This window comes from Lepus europaeus, chromosome 13 (genome assembly GCF_033115175.1).
Source record: "Lepus europaeus isolate LE1 chromosome 13, mLepTim1.pri, whole genome shotgun sequence".
Classification (NCBI taxonomy): Eukaryota; Metazoa; Chordata; class Mammalia; order Lagomorpha; family Leporidae; genus Lepus; species Lepus europaeus.
In genome coordinates this window covers 86,181,774-86,204,964 of record NC_084839.1, presented here as the reverse complement: position 1 = coordinate 86,204,964, position 23,191 = coordinate 86,181,774, and the positions used below count along the sequence as shown (strand labels likewise).

At 54.6% G+C, this 23,191-nt stretch overlaps 2 protein-coding genes across 2 annotated transcripts; one reads left to right on the top strand and one right to left on the bottom strand.

Moving 5' to 3' along the window:
- Positions 1 to 1,276: 1,276 nt before the first annotated feature.
- On the bottom strand, positions 1,277 to 5,585 carry CIAO1 (cytosolic iron-sulfur assembly component 1). The gene is made up of 7 exons (XM_062209879.1): positions 5,321 to 5,585; positions 4,028 to 4,176; positions 3,833 to 3,944; positions 3,657 to 3,745; positions 3,241 to 3,442; positions 2,714 to 2,801; positions 1,277 to 1,907 (listed from the first exon to the last, which is right to left on the bottom strand). Exons 1-7 carry the CDS (start codon positions 5,457 to 5,459, stop codon positions 1,667 to 1,669), a joined length of 1,020 nt encoding a protein of 339 aa, XP_062065863.1. The 5' UTR covers positions 5,460 to 5,585; the 3' UTR covers positions 1,277 to 1,666.
- Positions 5,586 to 5,803: 218 nt separating this feature from the next.
- Positions 5,804 to 19,356, top strand: TMEM127 (transmembrane protein 127). Its single transcript, XM_062209878.1, has 4 exons — positions 5,804 to 5,929; positions 6,336 to 6,653; positions 16,010 to 16,174; positions 16,850 to 19,356. Exons 2-4 carry the CDS (start codon positions 6,410 to 6,412, stop codon positions 17,155 to 17,157), a joined length of 717 nt encoding a protein of 238 aa, XP_062065862.1. The 5' UTR covers positions 5,804 to 5,929; positions 6,336 to 6,409; the 3' UTR covers positions 17,158 to 19,356.
- The last annotated feature ends 3,835 nt before the right edge of the window (positions 19,357 to 23,191 follow it).

Sequence of the window (23,191 nt, the reverse complement as noted above, 5' to 3'; positions counted from 1 at the left end):
ACTGGTTGAACTTTTTTTTTTAAAGATTTTACTGGGGTCGGCGCTGTAGTGTAGCATGTTAAGCTGCCATCTGCAGTGCCAGTAACCCATATAGGGGCCAGTTCGAATACTGGCTGCTCCACTTCCAATCCAGCTCTCTGCTATGGCCTGGGAAAGCAGAAGGCCCAAGTCCTTGGGCCCCTGCATCCGCAAGGGAGGTTCAGAGGAAGGTCCTGGCTCCTGGCCGGCCCAGCTAAGACCACTGCGGGCATCTGGCAAGTGAACCAGCAGATGGAAGACTTCTCTATGGCCGGTGCCGCGGCTCAATAGGCTAATTCTCCGCCTTGTGGTGCCGGCACACCGGGTTCTAGTCCCAGTCGGGGCGCCGGATTCTGTCCCGGTTGCCCCTCTTCCAGGACAGCTCTCTGCTGTGGCCCGGGAAAGCAGTGGAGGATGGCCCAAGTGCTTGGGCCCTGCACCCCATGGGAGACCAGGAGAAGCACCTGGCTACTGCCTTTGGATCAGTGGCTGGCCACTGGAGGGTGAACCAGGCAAAGCAAGATCTTTCTCTCTGTCTCTCTCTCTCTCCCTGTCCACTCTGCCTGTCCAAAAAAAAAAAAAAAAAAAAATTCTCTAGCTCTTTCTGCCTCTGCCTCTAACTCTGTAGATCGGGGCTGGCATTGTGGCACAGTAGGTCAAGCTGAGGCCTGCAAGCCGGCATCCCATACGAGCTCCAGTTCGAGTTCCAGCTGCTCCACTTCCAATCCAGCTCCCTGCCAATGTGCCTGGGAAAGCAGTGGAAGATGGCACATGTGCTGGGGCCTCTGCACCCACATGGGAGACCTGGAACAAGCTCCTGGTTCTTGGCTGCAGCCTGGCCCAGCTCTAGCCATTGCAGCCATTTGGGGAGTGAACCAGAGACAGGAAGACCTTTCTGTCTCTCCCTCTCAAACAAATAAATCTTTAAGGAAAAAAAAAACCTGGGCCTCAAACCAGCACTCATATGTGATGCCAGTGTTGCAGGTGGTAGCCTGACCTGCTGCGCCACAATGCTGGCCCCTAGTAGAATGTCTTAAACATAGAAATTTACCCAGAAACTGGGAAGGCAGAACCTATTTCAGACAAGGATTTACCACAGAATTTTAAAAAATGAACTGTTCTTATAAAATAGAGGACTTTGGACTCAAATGTATTATTTTTATAAAGTTTACAATTTCGGAAAGGTCTGAGACACACTCTCCCTCCTACATATAGATAAGGGAACTTCAAAAAGTTCATGGAAAGTGGAATTAAAAGATGTTTATTTTGGTGCAAAAATTTTTTTTTGAAACCAATGATCTTTTCACAATATACAATCTCTGGGAACTTTCTGACATACCCTTGTATACACACACACACACACACACAAATAGTATACTCCCCACCCACCCAAATTTAACATTGTATCCCAAAGCAAGCAAACTCTGTGGGATAACAAAAATGGACTGGTATTCTGTAGCTCTTTACTGAGGGCCTCGTGTCAAAGGCGGGGAAAAGCCAGCCACTGTGCGGCTCCAGGCCTCTTCTGGAGTCTGCAGAGAAGCCAGCCAAATTGAATCACGGTCCAGGATGCTCCTCCAGGCCCTCCTGGGACTGGCAAAGTCTCATCACACTTTCTCAGGGACCGTGACGCCGAAGTCCAGGCAGCTCAGAGGCCTTCAGGTTGCTGGTACTTCCAGAAGGCCACCTCCCCATCATCACTGCAGGAGGCCAGCAGCCCCCGCTCCTTGGGGTTCCAGGCCACGCAGTTGACATCCTGGGAATGGGCCTGGCGCAAATGGGCCGTCAGGGAGAAGGTGGGCTGCTGTGGGTCCGAGCTGGGATCCTCCTCAAATACCCGGATGGCATCGTCCCCACAAGCTGTAGCCAGGGCCCCGGTCAGCTGACACCTGGGAGAAACGTGCCATCAGGAGGTGTGCAGACGGCTCTTCCCTCCCCATGAGGCAAACTGGGCAAGAGAGAGATCTGTTCTACAGCCTGTTCTCTTCCAAGCTGCAGGCCTCAGCTCAGTCTTACTTTAGAATGTCCCTAAGACAGAGCCACGAGCAGCACCTCCCTCGGTCTGCAGATGCCTCCATACTCCTTCCAGTTATAACTAACCTAAAAACCACAAGCAGCTCTGAACAGCACACTTCTCATTGAGCATAAGCAGTTTCCCATGCTTTGAAGTCTTTTTTTAACTGATATAATAGGCTACTGAGTTTTACCTTATTTGCTTAAGTCCACTTTTCTTGCAACATACTTGTATACATTACTCCAAACTGTTTGCTAATACTACTACTAATGGTTGGATGCCTATGAACTTTTTCCATTGTTTAGCATTAATTCTTAGGCCTCCCTCACTCTCAGGGCCAGAACGATCTTCTGACTAACTCTCCCTTCGTGTTACCAAACCGTAACAACCCCAGCCACCGATCCACAGATTCAGTCCTGCTCTCTGAACGGAATGGCGCTGCGTGAATCCTGGGGCTGGTGCTGCCCTCACAGCCTGCGCTCCTAACCAGGGCTCCTGGGTCTAAGGATGAGTCCTGCCCCTGGGACTCGCAGGCCGGCTGGCTCTAGAAGGTGGACAGGGGGCCTCATCTACAGAAACGGGGCGGCTCTTCTCTTGTGCTCCGCAGGTAGCAGGGCAGAGGGTCACGATCTCTCTCAAATCCCTGCTTTACCGGGAGTGGAGTGGGGATGGAGGTCTTACCAGGCAATGTCGTAAATGGCCCTGGAGTGGAAGCCAGACAAAGTGCAGACACACTTCCAGCTGGGGGCAGAGCCGCTGCACACCAGCCCTGCAAGACAGACCGGTTCTGAGCCCGAGGCTTCGGCAGAGGGACTGCGCACCGCAGACTTCAGGCCATTCTGAGTCGCCGTGTCCGTCCCCGTTGCCATCCTCACCGGCCCGCAGCACACACTGTGGCCACACGGGTCTTCCTGGAGCAGAACTCCAAGGACGAAATGCTCCCGTCCTGCCGCAGACTATCGCGTACCTTCCTAGCAGCTTGCCTTCAAAGGCCACACAACCAGCTGAGCCAACCCACCCAACTCCTCCCCACATCCTTTCCATCCTATGACCCCTTGTTCACACAGCTTTCCCCAACTCCTCTGAGTGTTCTCTCTGGAGCCCTCTCTTGGCACTTGCTCCTTTCACTCCAACGCGCCACCATCAGGATGTGTCCCAGCAGACCGCACGCCTCTGTGTCTCCTGTAGCTCCACTACTGGACCCGCACCTTGCTCGTTGCCTGGCAGATACTGGCGCCAGATTCGCACGGTTCGGTCATCACTGCAGGATGCCAGGCGCTGGCCGCTGGGGTCAAAGGCCAAGCTCCACACGGTAGACTCATGGCCCTCCAGGGTGGCACAGCACACCCAGTCATCCTCTTCCTCCCGATAGAGCTTCACTGTGTCGTCGTAGCTGGCAGAGGCTAACAGCTGGGGGGGAGAGAGGGGAGAGACCCAGCACTCGTCTGTGTGGCCCAGGAAGTGCCTGTGTGCTGGGGTAGCACAGTCCCAGGGCTCAGACCAGGGTCTTCTGGTCACTGAGACCCCGTACCAGCAGGCTGAGGCTGAGGAGCAGAAAAAGGCTGGGCGCACACCTGCTCCCAGGGGCCCTGCCCACCAGGAGCCCATGCTGGACAACAGTTACCTCCTGACTCGGGTGCCAAACCACGTGCTTGACGTCCTGTGTATGGGAGTTGAGGACACTGACACATTCATACTCATCCTCTTCGTCCACTGTGGGAGACAACAGGAAGGGAAGCCGGACGCCCACCGTGGAACGCCTGTCAGCTGGGTCCGACTCCTGCAGGGACCCGGACTCACCTTCCCAGACCCACACACTCTTGTCTCGGCTGCAGGTGGCCAGCAGGTTGCCAGACGGGGCCCAAGCCACTGACTTGACCTCGTTTTCATGGCCCTCAAGCGTGGTTACACACTGCAAAGGGAGGAGGGTTGAGAAGGGTTGGCTCAGGTTCCTAAACTTGCCCTAAGGAGCAAGGTCCCCTCCAGCCTGCTTACCTCAAAGTCATCCTGGTTCTTCTTCCAAATGCAGGTGGTAGCATCAAAGCTGGCAGAGGCCAGGTAGTTCCCACAGGGAGACCAGGCCACCTTCCGCACGGTGCGCTGGTGGCCTTCAGAAAGGACAGACTTGCAGATCCAGCTGTCACCTAAGACCAGAGGACAGGACAGGCTCTGGAGCTGGGGTCGAAAGGAGGCGCGGAGGCATCACCAATGCCAGTCTGACAATGGGGCTAGGAGCGGGGCCAAGTTGCAGGGATAAGGCTCCATCAGTTTATTTAACAACATGCTCTTCTTTTTCTTTCTTCTTGTTAAAGAGGCTTGTTTACTGATTTGAAAATCAGAGCAGGGGCTGGCACTGTAGCGTAGCAGGTAAAGCCACAGCCTGCAGTGCCAGCATCCCCTATGAGCACTGGTTCGAGTCCTGGCTGGTCCTCTTCCGATCCAGCTCTCTGCTGTGGCCTGGGAAAGCAGCAGAAGATGGCCCAAGTGCTTGGGCCCCTGCACCTGTGTGAGAAGCCTGGTGGAGGCTCCTGGCTCCGGATTGGCCCAGCTCCGGCTGTTGCGGCCAATTGGGAGTGAACCAGCAGATGGAAGACCTCTCTCTCTCTTTCTGCCTCTGCTTCTTTATAACTCTGCCTTTCAAATAAATAAATAAATCTTAAAAAAAAAAAAAAAGAAAGAAAGAAAAAGAAAAAGAAAACCAAAGCAACTCCTCAAATGTCCACAACAGCCAGGGCTAGGTCTGGCACTCCATCCTGGTCCCCAAGCACTTGGGCCATCATCCGCTGCCTTCCCAGGAGCATCAGCAGGGAGCTGGATTAGCAGGAGCAGCTGGGACTCCAGCCGGGGCTCATACGGGAGGCCGGTGTTGTTAGCTGCGGCTTAACCTGCTGCACCACAACGCCCACCCTAAACAAGCTTCTTCAAAGAGTAACTGAATCTACTTCCCACGGAGCCACCACCCTGACTGACAACTGACAACGGCTCCCAAATGCCCTCGGGATAAAATGCAAAGTTCACCTAGCGGGTGCCAGGGTTCCCGCGAGCTACTTTCCCGCCACCCCGTCTCCACCTCTTGCGGCCTCCGCCACTGTTACCATTCCGCAAGCGTTCCAGCCTGTCTGTCGGCGTTTCGCGTCCAGCACTTGCTGGCTCCTTTGCACGAAAAACCCTTCTAGGGGTGCCTAACGCCTGGCTCGGAGGTCGCCCACCCCTCGGCCTGTAATTCGTTCGGGGTCGGCCTCGTCGGTGCGCGCTCGGTGCAGGGTCGCACAGGCAGGCCAGCCTTACCTTCGGTGCCCCAGATGCGGATTCTACGGTCGCCACCGCACGAGGCCAGCAGAGTCCCCGCAGGGTTCCAGGCCAGGAACCAGCAGCGGGAGTCCGGGTGCGCCGAGACACGGCTCAGCAGCACCAGAGAATCCTTCATGGCGACGGGGCGCAGGGTTAGGAGGAGGTGGGCAGTCAGCCGCGCCGACCGCTGCTACAGGCGCGCGAGCCTCCGCGACGCCCACTCCAGCTTCCACAGCCACCCACAGGTCCAGCTTCCGGCCGAGGACCCGGGCCGTGCCAGGAACTACAGCGCCCGCTGCGCGGCTGCATGGCCCTCTGGGAGTTGTAGTCGCTCTCCACCCCTACCCCCGGAAACCATCGGGGGACCGCCCCGAACTACCAGTCCCATGAGGCCCTGCGCACAGAGCCGGCGGCACGCCCGGGCCGTGACGCGCGCGGGGGCCGGGGCGGGGAGCCCGAGGAGGCGGAGGCAGAGGAGGAGGAAGCCGGAAGTGGATCGGCTGGGTCGGTCCGGGCGTTGCGGGATTGGGGCCTGGGATCGCTCGGCCCCGGGCAGCAGAGGAGCCCGTGACGGGGCGCCATCCCAGCCTTGAGGCCTGCTGACCGGTGAGGAACAAGGAGTCGCCTGGGGAGGGTCCTTCCTCTGCTCAGGTGGCACCCCAAAGTGCTGGTCCCAGATCCCCGGTCCCTGCGGCCCAGCCTGGCCCTCCGCCCCCTCCCAGCACCCTCTGGCCGAGACCCCGCGTCCGGGTCTTCTCCCTCCTAGTAGCCGAGCCCCGGTACCTCCTCCCCGTCACCGTAGTTTGCCAAGACCCAACCTGGTCGCTGGCCCTCTGCGGGTCCTCCTCCCACACCCCTGTTCCAAAGTCCTCTGTCCCCGCCCCCCAAATCGCCGCAGCCCTCCCCTCTCCTCTCATCCCTGGTTCCACCCCCCATCCTCCCGGGTCGGCCCTGACAGCCCTCCGCCGGCCTCACCGGCTGCGAACCTAGCGCATTGCTCTTCCCGGGACAGGCAGGCTCTGCGCGCCCCGCGGAGGTCGGCGGCTACCAGCAGCGACCGCAGAGCGACGGCGGGCGGCCCCGGGCATGTACGCCCCCGGAGGCGCAGGGCTGCCCGGCGGGCGCCGGCGGAGGAGCCCAGGAGGCAGCTCTGTGCCCAAGCAGCCGGAGCGTAGCCTGGCCTCGGCCCTGCCTGGCGCCCTGTCCATCACCGCGCTGTGCACTGCCCTCGCCGAGCCCGCCTGGTTGCACATCCACGGAGGCACCTGTTCCCGCCAAGAGCTGGGGGTCTCGGATGTTCTGGGCTACGTGCACCCGGACCTGCTGAAAGGTGAGGGCGCTCCGGGCCTGGGTGGGGAGCGGAATGTGGTGCAGGCTGGAGCAGAGCTGACCAGGGCCAGGCACTTGGTGGAAGGAAACGGCCCCATTCCTGCCTGGTGTTCCTGCCCACCAGGTGGCTCTGTTTGGGGTCCGGGCACCTCATTAAATCTGATGTTATTCAGCAATGCACCTTCTCACAGCCATGCTAATCCGGACTGGTGCTATTTTAGGCTTCTGTGGGAGGAAGGGCGCTGGGTATCACAACCAGCTGCTCCCTTCTAAGGAACCTGTGGGATACAGGAAAGCCGCTCTGGAGTGGACTGATGGATGGAGAAAAGGGAGCTTCCAGTATGAATAGGTTTAAAAAGATACTTTAGAGTTGTCTGGTGGTTGGATTTTTACTAGAGGAACAACAGAGCCTGTGGCGTTTTAGGTCATCAGAACTCAATTCCGTTGCCAGCATCAGTAAGAGTTGGACGTGAGTCTTTGGAACCATTACAGGTGTGCCTGACTGTGGTCCTCCTGCTTCTCCACCAGGTAGGCAGAGGAAAGTGACTGTTCACTTTACTGAAAGGGAGGCCAGTGCCTTCGGGAAGGTGGATCCTTGGGAGCCCCCGAGCCCATCCTGCCCAGTCCTGCGTCCCTCGGTGAGGGTGAAGGCCGGGTGAGGGCAGGACGGCAGCACCTGGTTTTTATGTGAAAATGGTGTGTGCTCCCCCAACAGCCCCTAGTCACAGCTCGGTTCATCACCCTGAAGTCTTTTTGAGCCTTTCTTGAAGGTCTTCTTGCTTTCCACCTGTGCCATAACTGGCAGGGAGGCATTCCAGATGTCGCTGCCCTGTGTGTCGGAAGCCCTTCCTGTGAAATATCTGTACGTTGCCTCTTGACGGATTCAGGCACTAGAATTGGCAAAAAGGCCCCTGTGCCTCTCTGTGCCCTGGGTCGTATCCCACCTCTTCAAGGTGAAGAAGCCTGAAAAGCCTCATCTCCTTCCCCATGTTGTCTGTCTCTGAGCCTTCTTTCAACGTTTTGCTTCTCTCTTGAGTTCTAGAAGCTTTAGGGTGATCTTACAGAGCACAGGTTGGGAGCTTTTCTGGTTTGTTCCCAGATTTCACCTGGATAATACCATTGGCTGGATTGGCTCATGAAAGCCGAAATCAGGCCCGTGAAGGAGGCTTGGTGCTGGCAGCTTTTTCTCTGCCATGTAGCTGATGGCTTAAAGGCCGGGGAGTTGGAGTGCGTCTGGTCGGCTTTCCCTCAGCACAGTTCCCTGCACTTGGCTTTCCCTGAAACACAGCTGCCACCGTCTGTTAATTCGGCATCGATCCTCTGGTGGTTCAGTGTTCGAGAGTTCAGTGTCACCCAGGAGCTGGGAGACCGTTCACCATGCCCCTCCTTGGCAGATCATCCCTGGAAGTTTCTTGTGATGGAGCAAGAGGTGATCAGGTCTCATCGTTATTTCTGAGATCTGGGGAGCTGGGGCTCAGAAAAGCAAAGTGATCCCCCCGGCCACCCAGCTGGGGTTGGTGTAGCTGGGGCTCCCTCGCATCTCTCATGCCAGCATGAAGTGAATGAAGTGATGTTATCTCACTTACGGTCCCTATCCTTTGTTTTACCTCAGCTGTCAGAAGAGTGAGCTCATGAGCATCCCACCTAGGTGTGCATGGGCATCCTTGTCAAAGCCATATTAAAAATAAAAATGAACTCTTGCTGCAGCCTCTCCTTTGTTCACATACCTATGTACCCTTTCTAAGAAATTACTCAGGTCGGATTGTGTCTTTCATAAAGCACGTGGCCTTAACCTTGACAGTACATTTGCTCACATTAGCCCTTGTGTAGTTTCTACCTGGGCAGCTGTGGCCCTCTCCTTGGTGGTTACACACTAGGAACATTTGGTGCCCATTGATTAGAAAGTTGACCCTGGTGCCCCTCAAGCTATCACAGGAGAAACTGGGGATCCAGGAGGTCCCTAACTGCTTCTCCTCCCCCTTGTCTTTGTACTTGTTGGGTTTTGGGTGCCCAGGCATACGATCTTCAGGCACAGGTGTCCTGTGTGCTGTGCTAATCTGCAGGGCCGGGAGATGTCCTGACCTGGAAGCCTGAGGGAGCAGAGCTGGGGGCATACGGCTCCTACAGACGCTCCAGAGGGAGGGCAGGCTAGCTGGTCACCGCTCAGCCCCTGCCTGAACGCCCACGTTGACGTGATGCTGAGCACGCTTCCTGCCTGCTCTCTGTTGCTCCTACAGAACATCCTTTCTTGGTAGCTACTGTCTTCAGCTGTGCTTTGCGAAGGTCTTGGCTCAGGGAGCTCAGTAGCACACAACTGCTCTGAAGCCCATCCCCTGACCACCCTGCCAAGTGTGCTCCAGGTTCCTTTGCCCTTCCTTTAGAGCTGCCCGAGGCTCTTCATTTCTCTGTTCTCATTGAGCTTTTATCACAAGCCCAGCAGAAGCCGAGCTCTGTTTTATTGCACGTGGCCTCCATGTTTGGGCTCGGATTGGTAATCCGGAGGCAGAGCCATTCACCCTCCCACTGTCATTCCCAGCCTCCGAGGCTGTAGCAGATGCAGGCTGGCTTAAAAGACTCCATTCTGAATTCTCCCTCTCCCCTAAAGGGGAGCTTGTGTCTCTCAGAGATCTTTCACCCCAGCCCAGATCCTGAGACTTGGCTGGGGTCTCCAGTGGTCCTGGGGAGGGGGAGCTCCACACCCTACCTGCTGCTCCAGTGTGGCCGGCAAATGACAGTGCCACCGGCGAATGACAGTGCCACCAACAGCCTCAGGAAGCATCTTTGGAGAATGAGGAAGTGCTGGATTTGAAGTCAGGTGACTCATGCTTGTCAGTAGCCTCTGGAAGATCAAGGGCCTTCCAGGGAGGGCCTGTGTGCCTGCAGGGTGGTGACAGGTGCAGCTGGCACTGCCAGGGCCTGCAAGGCCTGTCTCCAGATTAAGACCATTGGTATCTGTGGGATTACGGAGCTGGCACCAGATGGCCCTGTTGGTGGCCTGTGTCAGAGGCCTGTCTGAAAGCTGGAGTCACAGTGGGAGGGCCGTGCAGGTGGGATGGATACACAGAGAAGGCCTGGGGCAGTGGGGGAGCTCCTCTAACAGGAATCCCAGCAAGGAGGCAGGGAGATGGGACAGAAGCAGGAAGCTGGTCAGCAGCCGCGTTTGCCTTCCTGCCGCAGCCTATGTGGGTCAGGCATGAGTTAGAGCAAGGGACAGGTAGACAGGAAGAGCCAGAGCCTTCAAAACAAACCCAGCCGGTGACTCACCATTGACCTTGGGCAAAGTCAGTTCCATGGGATCCTATTACACAGCAGCTGCCTTCTTCCCTGATGACTGGAGGGGACCGGCAGGCCATGTGCACCAAAATAAACAGGCCGGAGCACAACTGGAGGAGAGAGTGTGCCGTGCGTCCTGCCAAAGTGTTGTCCCCTGAACCACCGGGTCAAATTTACAGACCTGGCCCTGTGTACCATTTCTGTCCCACCAATAAAGTCACCCGTGCAGCACCTCTGGGGCTTTGTTTGTCTAGCCGTGCTCTCAAGGGAGCTGGTGTTTGTGGCCTGCCCTGCTGTAGTGCTGTCCAGGAAGGGAGGGGAGAAAGATGCCGAGCTGCTGAGCCCAGGGGAGGCTCTGAGCTGCATCCTGTATGCCCGGGGAACTGCCTGGCCTTCTTGGGTGCACAGAGATCCTTTGAGGAAAGCCCGCCTGTTAGCAGGCAGGCTCTGGGGCATCCATGAGCACCCCCAGAGGGAATTTCCTGTTTGCTTTTCCTACTGAACCTGAGGGTTTGTTTAGTCACAGCTTTGGAACAGAGAAAAGCAGTTTAACATTGAAACAAAATGTGTTGGAGTTTTGGATCAAAAGTCCCTTTTTGGTACCCCATTTTCAGTCTGGTGGGCAGCCCCTGAGTCTGGCCCACACTGATTGATGTGTGTCATTGAAGTTTTGGGGTAACAAGTAGAGGCACACCGGAGGCCAGGGGCAGTCACAGTACAGGGGGCTGCTGTGTCACAGCATAGCGTCAGCTGACCCTCCCAGAAAGTGACCTGCTCAAGGTAACACACAGCCTGTGGCCAGCCGAGGACTTGGCTCCAGGTCCAGAGCTTTGCTGGTGTCCTGAGCATGTTCCAGAGCTGGACTGGAGGGCCTGAGTGCTGCCCAGGCTTCAACACCACCCCAAGTAGGTTTTGTCCAATAATTGCCCATGTGGACATTCTTTGTTGCACAGTGGCCCAGACCTTTCTTGCCCTTTTTTTTTTTTTTTTTTTTTTTTTTTAAGATTTCAATGCCCACACTGTTCCTTTTGTAAGCTCAGCAGCTGCTGGCCTTGCGGGTTGCGGCTGCCTCTGACGGTGTCAGCTTCTGGCTGTTCAAACACAGCTCTTGAGGACTTGATTGGTTATCTCCATCAGCGAAAAATAAAGTGCCTGGCTCAGGTGCTGGGTGATTCTGAGCTGCTCAGTACAGGGGAGCCCTCACTGACATTTGGAGTCTAACTCTGTGTGACCTTGACAAAGTCAACCTAATCTCCTAGAGTAGACTTTGATTTGAGCTGTGTTATGAACCACACCCCACCACCCCGGCCACCCCAGAGTGGACAACAAGGATTGACAGAGAGAATTTTTTTTTTTTTAATATTTGTTTATTTGAAAGACTTACAGAAAGAGAGATCGATCTTCCATCTGCTGGTTCACTCCCCAAATGGCCACAACAGGCAGGAGCCTAGAATTCCATTTATGTCTCCCACAGAGGTGCAGAGGCCCAAGCACTTGGGCCATGATCCACTGCTTTTCCAGGCCATTAACAGGGAGCTGGCTTGTAAGCGGAGCAGCCAGGACTTGAACCAGTGCCCATATGGGATGTCAGTGTTGCAGGCAGCAGCTTAACCCACTATGCCACAATGCAGGCTCCAAGAACATTTTTTTTAAAAATAGCATTTGTTAAAAGATTGATCTATTTATTTGAAGGGCAGAGTAACACAGAGAGAGGGAGATACAGAGAAACAGATTTTCTGTCCACTGGTTCACTGCACAGATGCCCACAACAGCCAGGGATGGGACATGCTGAAGTCACGAGCCAGGAACTATCCGGGCCTCCCGTGTGGCTGGCAGGAACCCGAGTATTTGGGCATCATCTGCTGCCTCCCAGGCACCTTAGCGGGAGGCTGCATTGCAGATGTGGAGTAGCAGGACTTGAACCAGGCATTCTTCCTTGGGATGTGGTTGTCCCAAGCATAACCACTGCATCACAGCATCCACCCCAGACTTTTGATTCATCTGTGTGCAAGGTGGTTCCAACAGAGTTTGTTCTGGGGTCAGGCAGAGGACATCTGGAAGGAGAGGGACATCACCTGGGAAGCTTTGTATCACGTATCTGTCCTCCTCACTGGAATAAGTATATTATTGGCATTGTGGAGGAACAGACTAAGCTGCTGCTTGCAGTGCTGGCCTCCCACATTGGAGCACCAGTTCCAGTCCTGACTGCTTTGCTTCAGATCCAGCCTCCTGCTGATGCGCCTGGGAAGACAGCAGATGGTGGCCCAAGTGCTTGGGCCCCTGCCACCCAGATGCGAGTCCAGGATGTTCCTGGCTCCTGACTTCTACCAGGCCCAGAGCTGGCTGTTGTGACCTTTTTGGGGTTTGAACCAGAGGATGGAAGTTTCTCTCCCTCCCTCCTTCCCTCCCGCTCTCCTCCCTCTCTCAGTCTTTCTCACCCTCTCTGTCGCTCTGAGGGTGGGAAATAATAAATTAATAAATAAATCTTTAATAAAAATAAGTATAAAATAAGTGGCACAGTGTATATCCTAAGTGTACATTTTTTAAGGACAACAAAGACGTCCTGTGCTCACCATCTAGCCGAAGAATCCAAGTACAGGCCTTCTGAAGTCCCACATGTTCCCATCATCAGAGTACCAGGGGGCATTAAGCAAGGCAATTGGCATCTCAGCCAGCTGCAGAGCAGCGTGTGACACGAGCCCATACACCCTGCCTCTGGCCGGTCATGCTCAGAGGCACTAAGTGGACACTTTGGTTCTGTTGGTACCTGCCACGTGCCACCTGGGCCCCAGGAAGAACTATCGCAGGGAGTTGTTAACAATATTCCAAGTAAAGCCAGGGGATAGTCCTGTCTCCTGGAGCTTTTCTTCCAGTGAGCACCTGTGGGTTTCTGGACTGTGCAGGTCCATAGCACTGAGGCTGTGCGGGGTTAGATTAAACAAAGGCTGGTGCTGGTGCTGGCGCTGGCGCTGGTGCTGGCGGGGCTCCCGCACAGGCGAGCTTCCTGACAGTAGGCAGTCGCTCAGCCTGGATGCCTGGTCCCAAAACAGATGGTCCGTAGACAAGAATGGGGGACCTGATGCCAGACACAAGCATGAGGACCTTGTTTGAGCCCAGGCAGCATCTGCTGATGAATTTAACCCTGAGGCAGGCTCCACATGCTTGGTCACACAGGTCCAGGGGCTCCTCCTACTCAGGACACCATGGTGTTGAGTCTGCTTGCTTAGGTTTAGGTCCTCTGCCCAGGTTCTTGAACTTTACATCAGTCCATCTTTGGAGTCTGGGATCAGTGGGGTTTTTTTGTTTTGTTTTGTTTGCTGTGTAAGGCTGGGACCACCTGCAGGGGATTACCTGGGCTGCATGTTGAACTCTATAGATTCCAAGCCCTGCTCCAGACCTACAATCGGACTGTCTGGGGATCGGGGAACATGTTTTCAGCTGCCACCTCCATGATTCAGACATGCACTAAACTGATCACTGCCCCAACTCTTAGCCCAAGGTCAGGATTTAGGAAAGAAACCTGTAGTCCGAGTCTCACCAGCCCTTTCCCGAGTTTCCTAAATCACTTGATGACCCACGGCTTGAAAGAGGGGAGAGCTTGCCACAGGTTGGAAGACAGGAGGGAAGAAAATGAAGGCCCATTTCCTACTTTCATTAAGGCTTGAAATACGTAATCCTGGCCCGCTTTCTTTTTGGATCATCCTTTATTGTAGACTTCTGGGAGCTGTAGCAGTTTGCATTAACCATCAAAGGAGACCAACAGTGTGTCTTGTTGAAATTAAAAAAAAAAAAAAAAAATCGGGGCTGGCGTGGTGGCGCAGTAGGTTAATCCTCCGTCTGCGGCGCCAGCATCCCATATGGTGCCGGTTCTAGTCCCGGTTGGTTGTTCCTTTTCCAATCCAGTTCTCTTCTGTAGCCCGGAAAGGCAGCAGAAGATGGCCTAAGTCCTTGGGCCCCTGCACCCACACGGGAGACTGGAAGAAGTTCCTGGCTCCTAGCTTTTCGGATCAGCTCAGCTTTGGCTGTTGCGGCCATTTGGGGAGTGAACCAACGGACAGAAGACCTTTTTCTCTGTCTCTCCCTCTTGTTGTCTATAACTCTGTCTCTCAAATAAATAAATAAAATCTTAAAAAAAAAAATCAGGGCTGGTGCTGTGGCATAGTAGGTTAAGTCTCTGCCTGCTGTGCCAGCATCCCATGTGGGTGCCATGTTCAATCCCAGCTGCTTCACTTCCAATCCAGCTCTCTGCTGATGGCCTGGGAAGACAGTAGAAGATGACCCAAGTCCTTGGGCCCCTGTACCCACATGGGAGACCCGAAAGAAGCTCCTGGCTCCTGGCTCCAGCCATTGCAGCCATTTGGGGAGTGAACCAGCAGATAGAGGATCTCTCAGCCTCTATCTCTCCCTCTCTCTCTGTAACTTTACCTTTCAGAAAAAAAAATTTAAAAAAGATGCTATTGAAGTCCTGGAAAGGCACGGAAGTTGCCCCGTGTGAACAGTGTGTGTTTGCCATCCTGGGGCTCTCCCTCCGCCTCAACCTTGGGGTGCCTTGAATGGCGTGTCTTCTTCTGGGTTTCCTTCCTGGTTTTGGTAGAGTGAGCACCCCCGGTGCTGTCAGTTCCTGAGCCTTCTGGAGCTTTATGGTACAAGCGTAGTTGATGCTTTGCTCTTCCCCTGCTGGCTTTTTGCATCTCCTCTATCAAGTCTAGGTCTGTTCTTCCCAGTTTTCAGAATTTTGTTTTGTACCTCTCTTTCCTTTCATATGGGTTTATGCCTTTTCGTAATGTTCTTTTGGGGCCAATGTTGTGGCACAGTGGTTCTCTACCCCCACCCTATCAGTCTGCCTTTCAAATAAATAAGATAATCCTTTTTTAAAAAAATATTTATTTACTTGAAAGGCAGAGTTACAGAGAGGCAGAGGTAGAGCGAGAGAGAGAGGTCTTCCATCTGCTGGTTCACTCCCCAGATGGCTGCAATGGCTGGAGCTGTGCCAGTCTGAAGCCAGGAGCTTCTTCCCAGTCTCCCATGTGGGTACAGGAGCCCAAGGACTTGGGGGCATCTTGTACTGCTTTCCCAGGCCACAGCAGAGTATTGAATGGGAAGTGGAGCAGCTGGAACTCGAACCGGTGCCCATATGGCATGCCAGCACTGCAGGAAGCAGCTTTACCTGCTACGCCAAGTGCCAGCCCCATAAAATAATTCTTCAAGAAATTATTTTGTTCTAGTAGGGCTCAGGGAGGGAGTAAAAAGAAATGAGATGGTCCAATCTACCATCTTTCCTAATATATTTAATACGTTCCTGTAGGTACATATTTCTCTAAACTGCTTCTTTTTCCTTTCTTTTTTTTCTTTTTTACCATGGGAAAATACACATAACTTTATCATTTTAGCCATTGCAAGTGTCCAGTTCAGTGACATTAAGTGTGTTCACGTTGTTGTACAACCATGGCCACCATCCATTTGCACAGTTTTTTATCATCCCAAACTGAAACTGTATCCTTTCAATGATCCCTCCCCAGGCCCTGCCAACCAGCCTTCTACTTTCTGTCTCTGTGAATTTGTTCTGGCTGGCTCATGAGTGGTCCCTTCTGAATTTGGTGTATTTCGCTTAACATAGTGTCAAGTTCAGCTTTCATTTTGGAGCAAAAAGGGAGTGAATGAGCGAATGGAGAATCAGCATTATTTGATTTCTGGCCATGGCCACCTCTGTCATGGCTTAGAAGTCAGTGAGCCTTTCGTGCCAGGCCAAAGCATCCTGGGGCAGAATGGGTTAACCTGCCTAGTTAATCCTCAGGATCTTTAAAAGTTCTTGAAAGAGCACAGTAGGCACAAGCAGGCGTCTTGCTTTAGACTGGTCTTGTCGCCTGAGAAAGCCTTGGGGTGGGTGGGGCTGCACCAAGGGGCCCCGTGAAAGTTGTCACAGCTCCCCTGCAGAGCAGCTGGGAGCAGGTGCTAGGAGAGTGCACTCCAGGACTCCCCAGCCCCCCAGGCCTGTGCTGGGGGCCCCCAACCCCTGCCCAGGTGGGACTGCCTACATCAGGGTGTTACTTGAGGCCCTGAAGATTTGCTTCTCCCCCCCCCCAGATTTCTGCATGAATCCTCAGACAGTACTACTCCTGCGGGTCATTGCCGCCTTCTGCTTCCTGGGCATCCTGTGTAGTCTCTCTGCCTTCCTTCTGGATGTCTTTGGGCCCAAGCATCCAGCCTTGAAGATCACCCGTCGCTATGCCTTCGCCCATATCCTCACCGGTAAGCCTGGGGCCTGCCTGTAGTGGGGAGGAACTGCCTGGGAGGGTGCACACTGTTGGGAGCAGCAGGCAGGACTCTGGTTTGTAGGAGCAGGCGGTAGCTTTTCACGGAGCACCGGGGCTGTTGGCAGCCTGCTTCAGTCATTTGCTTGCACATTTGCCAGGATCACAAACGTATTCAGTTCAGCTGGGGAGAGTGGGGGCGGTGTTAGAATCCCACAGGGAATCTCACAGCGCTCCAAACATGGTGTTTGCAGCTTAATCGAGCTCAGGGCCTGGAGTGAGGGAGGAGCCAGGCTGTCTCCCCTGGAGTACGTGGTTGGGTGGCTGCTTCCCTGGAAACCAGCCAACTGTCTCCCTCATGACTGGGCTGGCATGTCCATTGGACTTGGGGTGGTGCCCAGTGCAGCTCCTGCACCTGTGACCTTGTCCGTTCCCTTTAAGTACCCAGGCATACCTGGCAGCCTTCATATCCCAGTTGCAAATTCTCAAGGCAGATGGGACAGGCCTGGTAGGGGCCTGCAGCTGTCTCCAGAGTCAGGTCAGAAGTCCCAAGGCTTCCTTCCAGGATCTAGAGCCAGGCAGGTTCTCTGAGAATGGGGTTTGGGTAGAGAGGCTGAGAGCAAGCATCCCGGCTAAAGGCTAATGCCCTCTGTGCTGTCACTCCATCCCCTAGTCCTGCAGTGTGCCACCGTCATCGGCTTTTCTTACTGGGCTTCCGAACTCATCCTGGCCCAGCAGCAGCAACATAAGAAGTACCATGGCTCCCAGGTCTATGTCACCTTTGCTGTCAGCTTCTACCTGGTGGCAGGAGCCGGTGGAGCCTCAATCCTGGCCACAGCAGCCAACCTCCTGCGCCACTACCCCACAGAGGAAGAGGAGCAGGCGCTGGAGCTGCTCTCTGAGATGGAGGAGAATGAGCCCTACCCGGCGGAGTATGAGGTCATCAACCAATTCCAGCCGCCCCCAGCCTACACTCCCTAATGCCAACCAGAAGCTCTCTTCCATGGCAGTCCCTCCCCCAACTCTAGCTCCTCCCATTCCCAGGGGAGCTCCTGTCCCAGCAGGCCTCACGGGTAGGATCCTGACCATCTCCACCACACCTTCCCCAGGAGAGACTTTGCCTTTAGGGTTGTCTGTGTGTCCCTGCTCTTGAAACCTGGGATTCATCGATTTTATGTAATGCACTGTTAGCCCTCCTACCACCCTCTGCTCCCGTCATGTTCACTAGTCATTACCAACCAGGCATAGTCCGACAAGTTTCCTCCCCTTGCAGGCCGAATCAGGGGGGCCGAGACCCTCCTTGGGAAGCTGCTGATAGTAACACCCCAGAGAAAAGTGTCACCAGGGCCCAGGGGAAGGGGTGCTTCCTTCACGAGGACCAGTGTTTGTTCCACAGCCGCAGCTCTGGGGTGACCCTGCTGTGTCCCCTGCTCCAGTCCCCCACCATTCCCTCTCTGCGTGCCCCAGCGCCAGGCCGCCCGTCCCTTGGGATTCTCTGCACTTTAGCCTTTGGACTTCTCCTCACAAGTGTTCTGGTTCTATGGGGAGAAGGAATTGCCGTTGGGAAGCAGGGCAGTCGCTTGCTTTGCCCTGCCCTGCCCTTGGCTTTGTGTGACTGGAGCCAGGCAGGAGAACCTGGTGGGAGACCGAGGCCTCCTGGTGCCTACACGTGACCAGAGCGAAGGGGACTTGATCTCCCCAGCCCCTTCGCCTTTTAAAATGTGAGTGGTTTTACAAGGAAACAAAACCAAGCAACAGCGACCATAATATTCTTTTTAAAATAGGGACAAGGCTGTTGTTTTCCACAAATGTGTCCCATTCCTTCTGGCTCTGCAGTATTTTGGGCCACGGCTCCTTTCCAGCCTGTAGTATTTCTTCCCCGAGTCTCTCCCAGCAGTGTGCGCCCTCCTCCCTGGTTCGTCCCTGCCCCCAACCCCGCAGTAACTGTGGCTCCCTGGGGCCTTCCTGTGGAACCCAGAGCCGCGTGGCCCCCGAGGGGCTGAGGACTGTGGCCTGGCTGGCCGGCCAGCGTGGTGCTCCTCAGAACTGCGGCACTGAGATGTAACCTGGCCTCAGTTCAGGAACAGGGGCCATGGCAGGGCAGGAACCCACCATTCTCCACATAGGAACCACAACCAGCGGGCCCCATCACATGAGGTGTCAGAACCACCCCGTCAGACAAGCAGGTGTGGCCGTAGCCTTCGGTCTCACACGTCCCCTAGACTGTGACTGGGGGCTACAGCTTGCTGCATGCCCCTCTCCCCATCTCGAATGTACTCTGGCCTAGCAGTGTGGAACTGGATCTGTTTTGCCCAGCCATCACTCTGGCTGCCCTGTAGCTCCAGGTCTGGCAGAATTCTCTGCCCTGACATTGGGACATACAGTGGGAGCAACTTGACAGACCTTCAGTATGGATCCAGATGGCCGAGCTGTCCTCGTTTAGTTATTGGCTTTGGGATCAGCATCCAGTGCTGAGCTGAAAGGAGACAGATTCCAGTCTCCTCCAACCCTTAAGGCAACAGGCAGTTCAAGCAAGACTGGAGAATGGACACTGCTCCTGAGCTGTGGCTGGAAAGGGACTGTCCCGCCCCTGTCTGTCTTTGGCCACGTGACAGGAGGTGTCTGGACAGATGCCCATGTGGGCGATGATGACCAGGTGTGCCCACAAGCGAGCGGCTGCCCGGAGTTCACTGCCGTGATGCCAAAGTGTGTCCCAAGGTGACTCTCCGCTCTTCCAGACTCTTCTGTCAGGCAAGGAACGCTGCCCTGTGGTAGGCGCGCACAGAGCCACGGAGCTGAATGAAGTCTGACTTTCTGTGAAGCCCTGAGTTTGTCATTGGCAGCTTCCTGAGGTGTGGCCAGCTCTCTTTGACTGTGGGCGTCTGAGTGGGCAGGCCAGGAGACCAGGCACCAAACACGCATGCCAAAGTGACCCGGTCATCTCACGAGGACCTGGACATGACCCTGTGGACCGTTCCACGTGATTCAGAACCCAGTTTTTATTAGCCTCCCATGCCTCGGGCCTTTCTTTCTCTCTTCCCCGCCATCCTGACACCGATAGTTTGTCATATAAATTCCCCTGGTTGTGTTTTTTTTTTTTTTTCTAGGAAAAAAATTAAAAAGCAAAACAAAAACAGCAGAAACCACAAATGAGAATGTAAACTCCAATGGCTGTCTGTCATTTTTCTGTCATATCTCCTGATTTGGTTTGTTCTTTAACTCTTAGACAAGCGGCTCATGATTTAGAAGAAACTCGGTATGTACCTGTGCCTTCTCTGTGCAGGGCATTTATAGTTTTTTAGATTGAGAAACAGAGAGCACTCCCTTGTGCTGTTTCACTCCCCAGATACCTTCCGTGACTGGCGGCCTGAAGTGGAGAACTGGGATTTCTTTCTTTTTTTTTTTTTTTTTTTTTGACAGGCAGAGTGGACAGTGAGAGAGACAGAGAGAAAGGTCTTCCTTTTGCCGTTGGTTCACCCTCCAGTGGCCGCCGCGGTAGGTGCGCTGCAGCCGGCACACCGCGCTGATCCAATGGCAGGAGCCAGGTGCTTCTCCTGGTCTCCCATGGGGTGCAGGGCCCAAGGACTTGGGCCATCCTCCACTGCACTCCTGGGCCACAGCAGAGAGCTGGCCTGGAAGAGGGGCAACTGGGACGGGATCAGTGCCCCAACCGGGACTAGAACCTGGTGTGCCGGCGCCGCAAGGCGGAGGATTAGCCTAGTGAGCCGCGGCGCCGGCAAGAACTGGGATTTCAATCCGCTCTCCTACACGGGTGGCAGGAAGCTGATGGCTTGAGCCGTCACTGCTGCTTTCCAGGGTCTGCTTTCGCAGGAAGCTGGAGTCAGGAGCTGGCGCTGGGAGTCAAACCCAGGTCCTCAGATATAGGACATGCACCCTCCTCCACTTCTTAACCACTAAACCAAACACCTACCCCTCCATGCACGCCACTTTCACCTCCAGGAGTGCCCTGATCCTGACAGCTTCCAACAGGAAGTTTCTAGCACCCACAACTTAGTAGACTCTGCCCACGTTCTCAACTTTAAACCCTGAGCTCTGCATTCCCTGTTAGCTGCAGGAGACTGCTGCTTTCAAACTGTAACCATTGTATGGGAGGTAGTGGACTTCTTCAGGCTGTGCCTGGTGGTCCATCCCTTATTTGAAACATTGGGAGTGGATACTGGGAAAGGCATGGGAGTAAAAACCGTTGTGGGAGTGTGATCTGTAGCAGAGCTCTTCCAGGGCAGTGTCAGCCCTCAGTGGTTGCCCAGAATCTCCCCGGTCCCTCCCTCAAGCACTTGCCCACATACCGAGCCTATGGTAAGAGGGCTTAGGGCTCCTTTTCGGAAGTGGCACACTTTGAGATTCTTTTTCCATTCCTGGGACAATACACACATTTTGCAGGAGCTGGGAACGTGCCTGCTGTCACTGCAGGTCGGTTCAGACACTTGTGAAGGGCCCCTTTGGTTATGCATAAAGCACTGTTAGTTTACCCCAAGAAAGACATGGCTGATGGGTGCCCTGTCTGTGAGGCTTTTATAGCCCTGGTTCAGGAGGTGGACCTGTCTCTGGAGGCAGAGTGAAATGGGAAAGTGCTGTGCTACTTTTTTTTTTTTTTTTAATATTTATTTATTTGAAAGAGTTACACATAGAGAGAGAGGTCTTCTACTCAATGGTTCACTCAATTGGTTGCAACAGCTGGAGCTGGGCCGATCTGAAGCCGGGAGCCAGGAGTTTCTTCCGGGTCTCCCACATGGGTGCAGGGACCCAAGGACTTGGGCCATTCTCTACTGCTTTCCCAAGCCATAGCAGAGAGCTGGATCGGAAGTGGAGCAGCCGGGACACGAACCGGCACCCATATGTGATGCTGGCACCTCGGGCCAGGGTGTTAACCTGCTGCCACAGTGCAGACCCCTGTGCTACTTCTGATCTGATTAGGAAAGGCTTCCCCGAGGGCTTGATGTGGAAGACTATTTGGGGGTGGGGAGGACCCACTGAGGTGATGGCAAAACAAAAGCACATTAGCCAGGATGGGGTTGAGGGAGGAGGTTAGAAAGGTGAGGGAAGCCCTGGAAGGGTTTTGAGAAGGGAAAAGGGCTCAGCTTTTTTTTTTTTCTTCAAACATTTATTTATTTGAAAGAGTTACAGAGCAGCAGAGGGGACATGGTAGGAGGGGAAGAGAGCAGTCACACTTGGCCCCCAAGGCCCAGTGTCTCTGCTGGGTGCTGGCATAGGGATCACCACACAACAGTTATAAGGTGGAGTTGGCTGTGCAGGCCCAGGGTGGCTCCCACACTTAAGCTGGGGGATGTGCAGGGCAGCAAGGGAAGGCCCTTGGTGAACAGGAGCATTGTGGGGGGTGGGAGGGTGGTCTCCACTGGATAATGAGGAAGCCTTCCACTGGCGTCTCACCCACAGTGTCCGCACACTCAGCCGCTGCATACAGGGGACACGAGGATCTGTGTGGAGACCCCAGGGACGAGTGAAGCCTGTGGCCCTTGAGTTCAAAGACTACAGTCTTTCCTCTGCCTCTGCATTTTTTGTGGGCATAGCCTTGTAATTGGGGTGGGGAGGTGTACAGCGGACAAAAAATGTCTCTATTCACGTGAAGTGAAGGCATTGTGTTAAGGACGCTGGCTTGAGAGCTAAGACACCCGTTTTTCTCTGGAAGCTTTGGGGAAAATGCTAGGCTGTGTTGCTGCTAGAGGGAGAAATGTCACTGGACTCAGAGCTGAAGGATGTGATGGGCTGGACTTGGGTGGGAGGGCACTAGAGAGGGAAAGGCCCCTCAGCCCAACCATGCATCTAAGGAGTTCGGCAATGGAAGAACTTTCAGGGACTGGCATTATGGTGCAGTGGTTAAGCCACCACCTGGGACACTGGCATCCCATATGAGCACCAGTGCAAGTCCCTGCTAATGCACCTGGGAAAGCAGCGGAAGATGACCCAAGTGTTTGGGCCCCTGCTGTTCACATGAGAGACCTGGAAGGAGTTCCAGGCTCCTGGCCCAGCCTCAGGTGTTGCGACCATTTGAGGAGTGACCCAGCAGATGGAAGATCTCTCTCCCTCTGTCTGTCCTCCTCTCCCTGTCACTCTGCCTTTCAAATAAATAGATTTTTTTAAAAGAAACTTGAGAGACAACTGTGGATCCATCTTGTTTCAGGGGTTGAGTGAGTCCCTGAGGATGCAACCTTCGAGCAGCCCTGTCCAGAAGGTTCTGTCCTTACTTCTGTCTCTAGAAAACGGCGGCTAGAGGCCGGCGCCGCGGCTCACTAGGCTAATCCTCCGCCTTGCGGTGCCAGCACACTGGGTTCTAGTCCTGGTCGGGGCACCGATCCTGTCCCGGTTGCCCCTCTTCCAGGCCAGCTCTCTGCTATGGCCCGGGAGTGCAGTGGAGGATGGCCCAAGTCCTTGGGCCCTGCACCCCATGGGAGACCAGGAGAAGCACCTGGCTCCTGCCATCGGATCAGCGCGGTGCGCCGGCCGCAATGCGCCTACCACGGCGGCCATTGGAGGGTGAACCAACGGCAAAGGAAGACCTTTCTCTCTCTCTCTCTCTCACTGTCCACTCTGCCTGTCAAAAATTAAAAAAAAAAAAAAAAAAAAAAAAAAAAAGGCAGCTAGCGCCGTAAAGGACCTTTCACTTCTTGGTGAGGTGCACCAGGTAGCCCAGCTGCTTCCCTTGGGTTCACCTCCCAGCAGCGGCGATGTGAGGCTGCTGGGCTTGTGAAGCCACCGCATGCCCCCAAGCGCTCCCTCCCCTGCTCGTTGCTGCTCTTCAGCCTCCGTTGGCACAGTCATATGGCGTCTCCCGAGTCTTCGAGATCTCAGCTGGCAAGGGAAGGGCACAAGGTGACTACCCAAAGTGTGCAAACTCATACTAGGGATATACCATGCAATGCAATGGGATTCTAAGGGCAAGGCTGAAGGGGTCAGGAAAGCTATCCTGGGGTCTCTTTGAAGACCCTGAGAAGTAAAGGAGTGGCAGATGGGCTGGGTTGGAGGCCCTGTCCTTAAG

What these genes read in the sequence shown, in the direction of transcription:
- CIAO1 (XM_062209879.1), bottom strand. Translation starts at nt 5,459, where the DNA reads ATGAAGGATTCTCTGGTGCTGCTGAGCCGTGTCTCGGCGCACCCGGAC. An exon ending in CCGCATCTGGGGCACCGAAG is followed by an intron (nt 4,177 to 5,320) that starts GTAAGGCTGGCC and finishes CTCTGGTCTTAG; the next exon opens with GTGACAGCTGGATCTGCAAG. An exon ending in GAGTGTGTGGGTCTGGGAAG is followed by an intron (nt 3,746 to 3,832) that starts GTGAGTCCGGGT and finishes TGTCTCCCACAG; the next exon opens with TGGACGAAGAGGATGAGTAT.
- TMEM127 (XM_062209878.1), top strand. Translation starts at nt 6,410, where the DNA reads ATGTACGCCCCCGGAGGCGCAGGGCTGCCCGGCGGGCGCCGGCGGAGG. An exon ending in GCACCCGGACCTGCTGAAAG is followed by an intron (nt 6,654 to 16,009) that starts GTGAGGGCGCTC and finishes CCCCCCCCCCAG; the next exon opens with ATTTCTGCATGAATCCTCAG. An exon ending in CTTCGCCCATATCCTCACCG is followed by an intron (nt 16,175 to 16,849) that starts GTAAGCCTGGGG and finishes TCCATCCCCTAG; the next exon opens with TCCTGCAGTGTGCCACCGTC.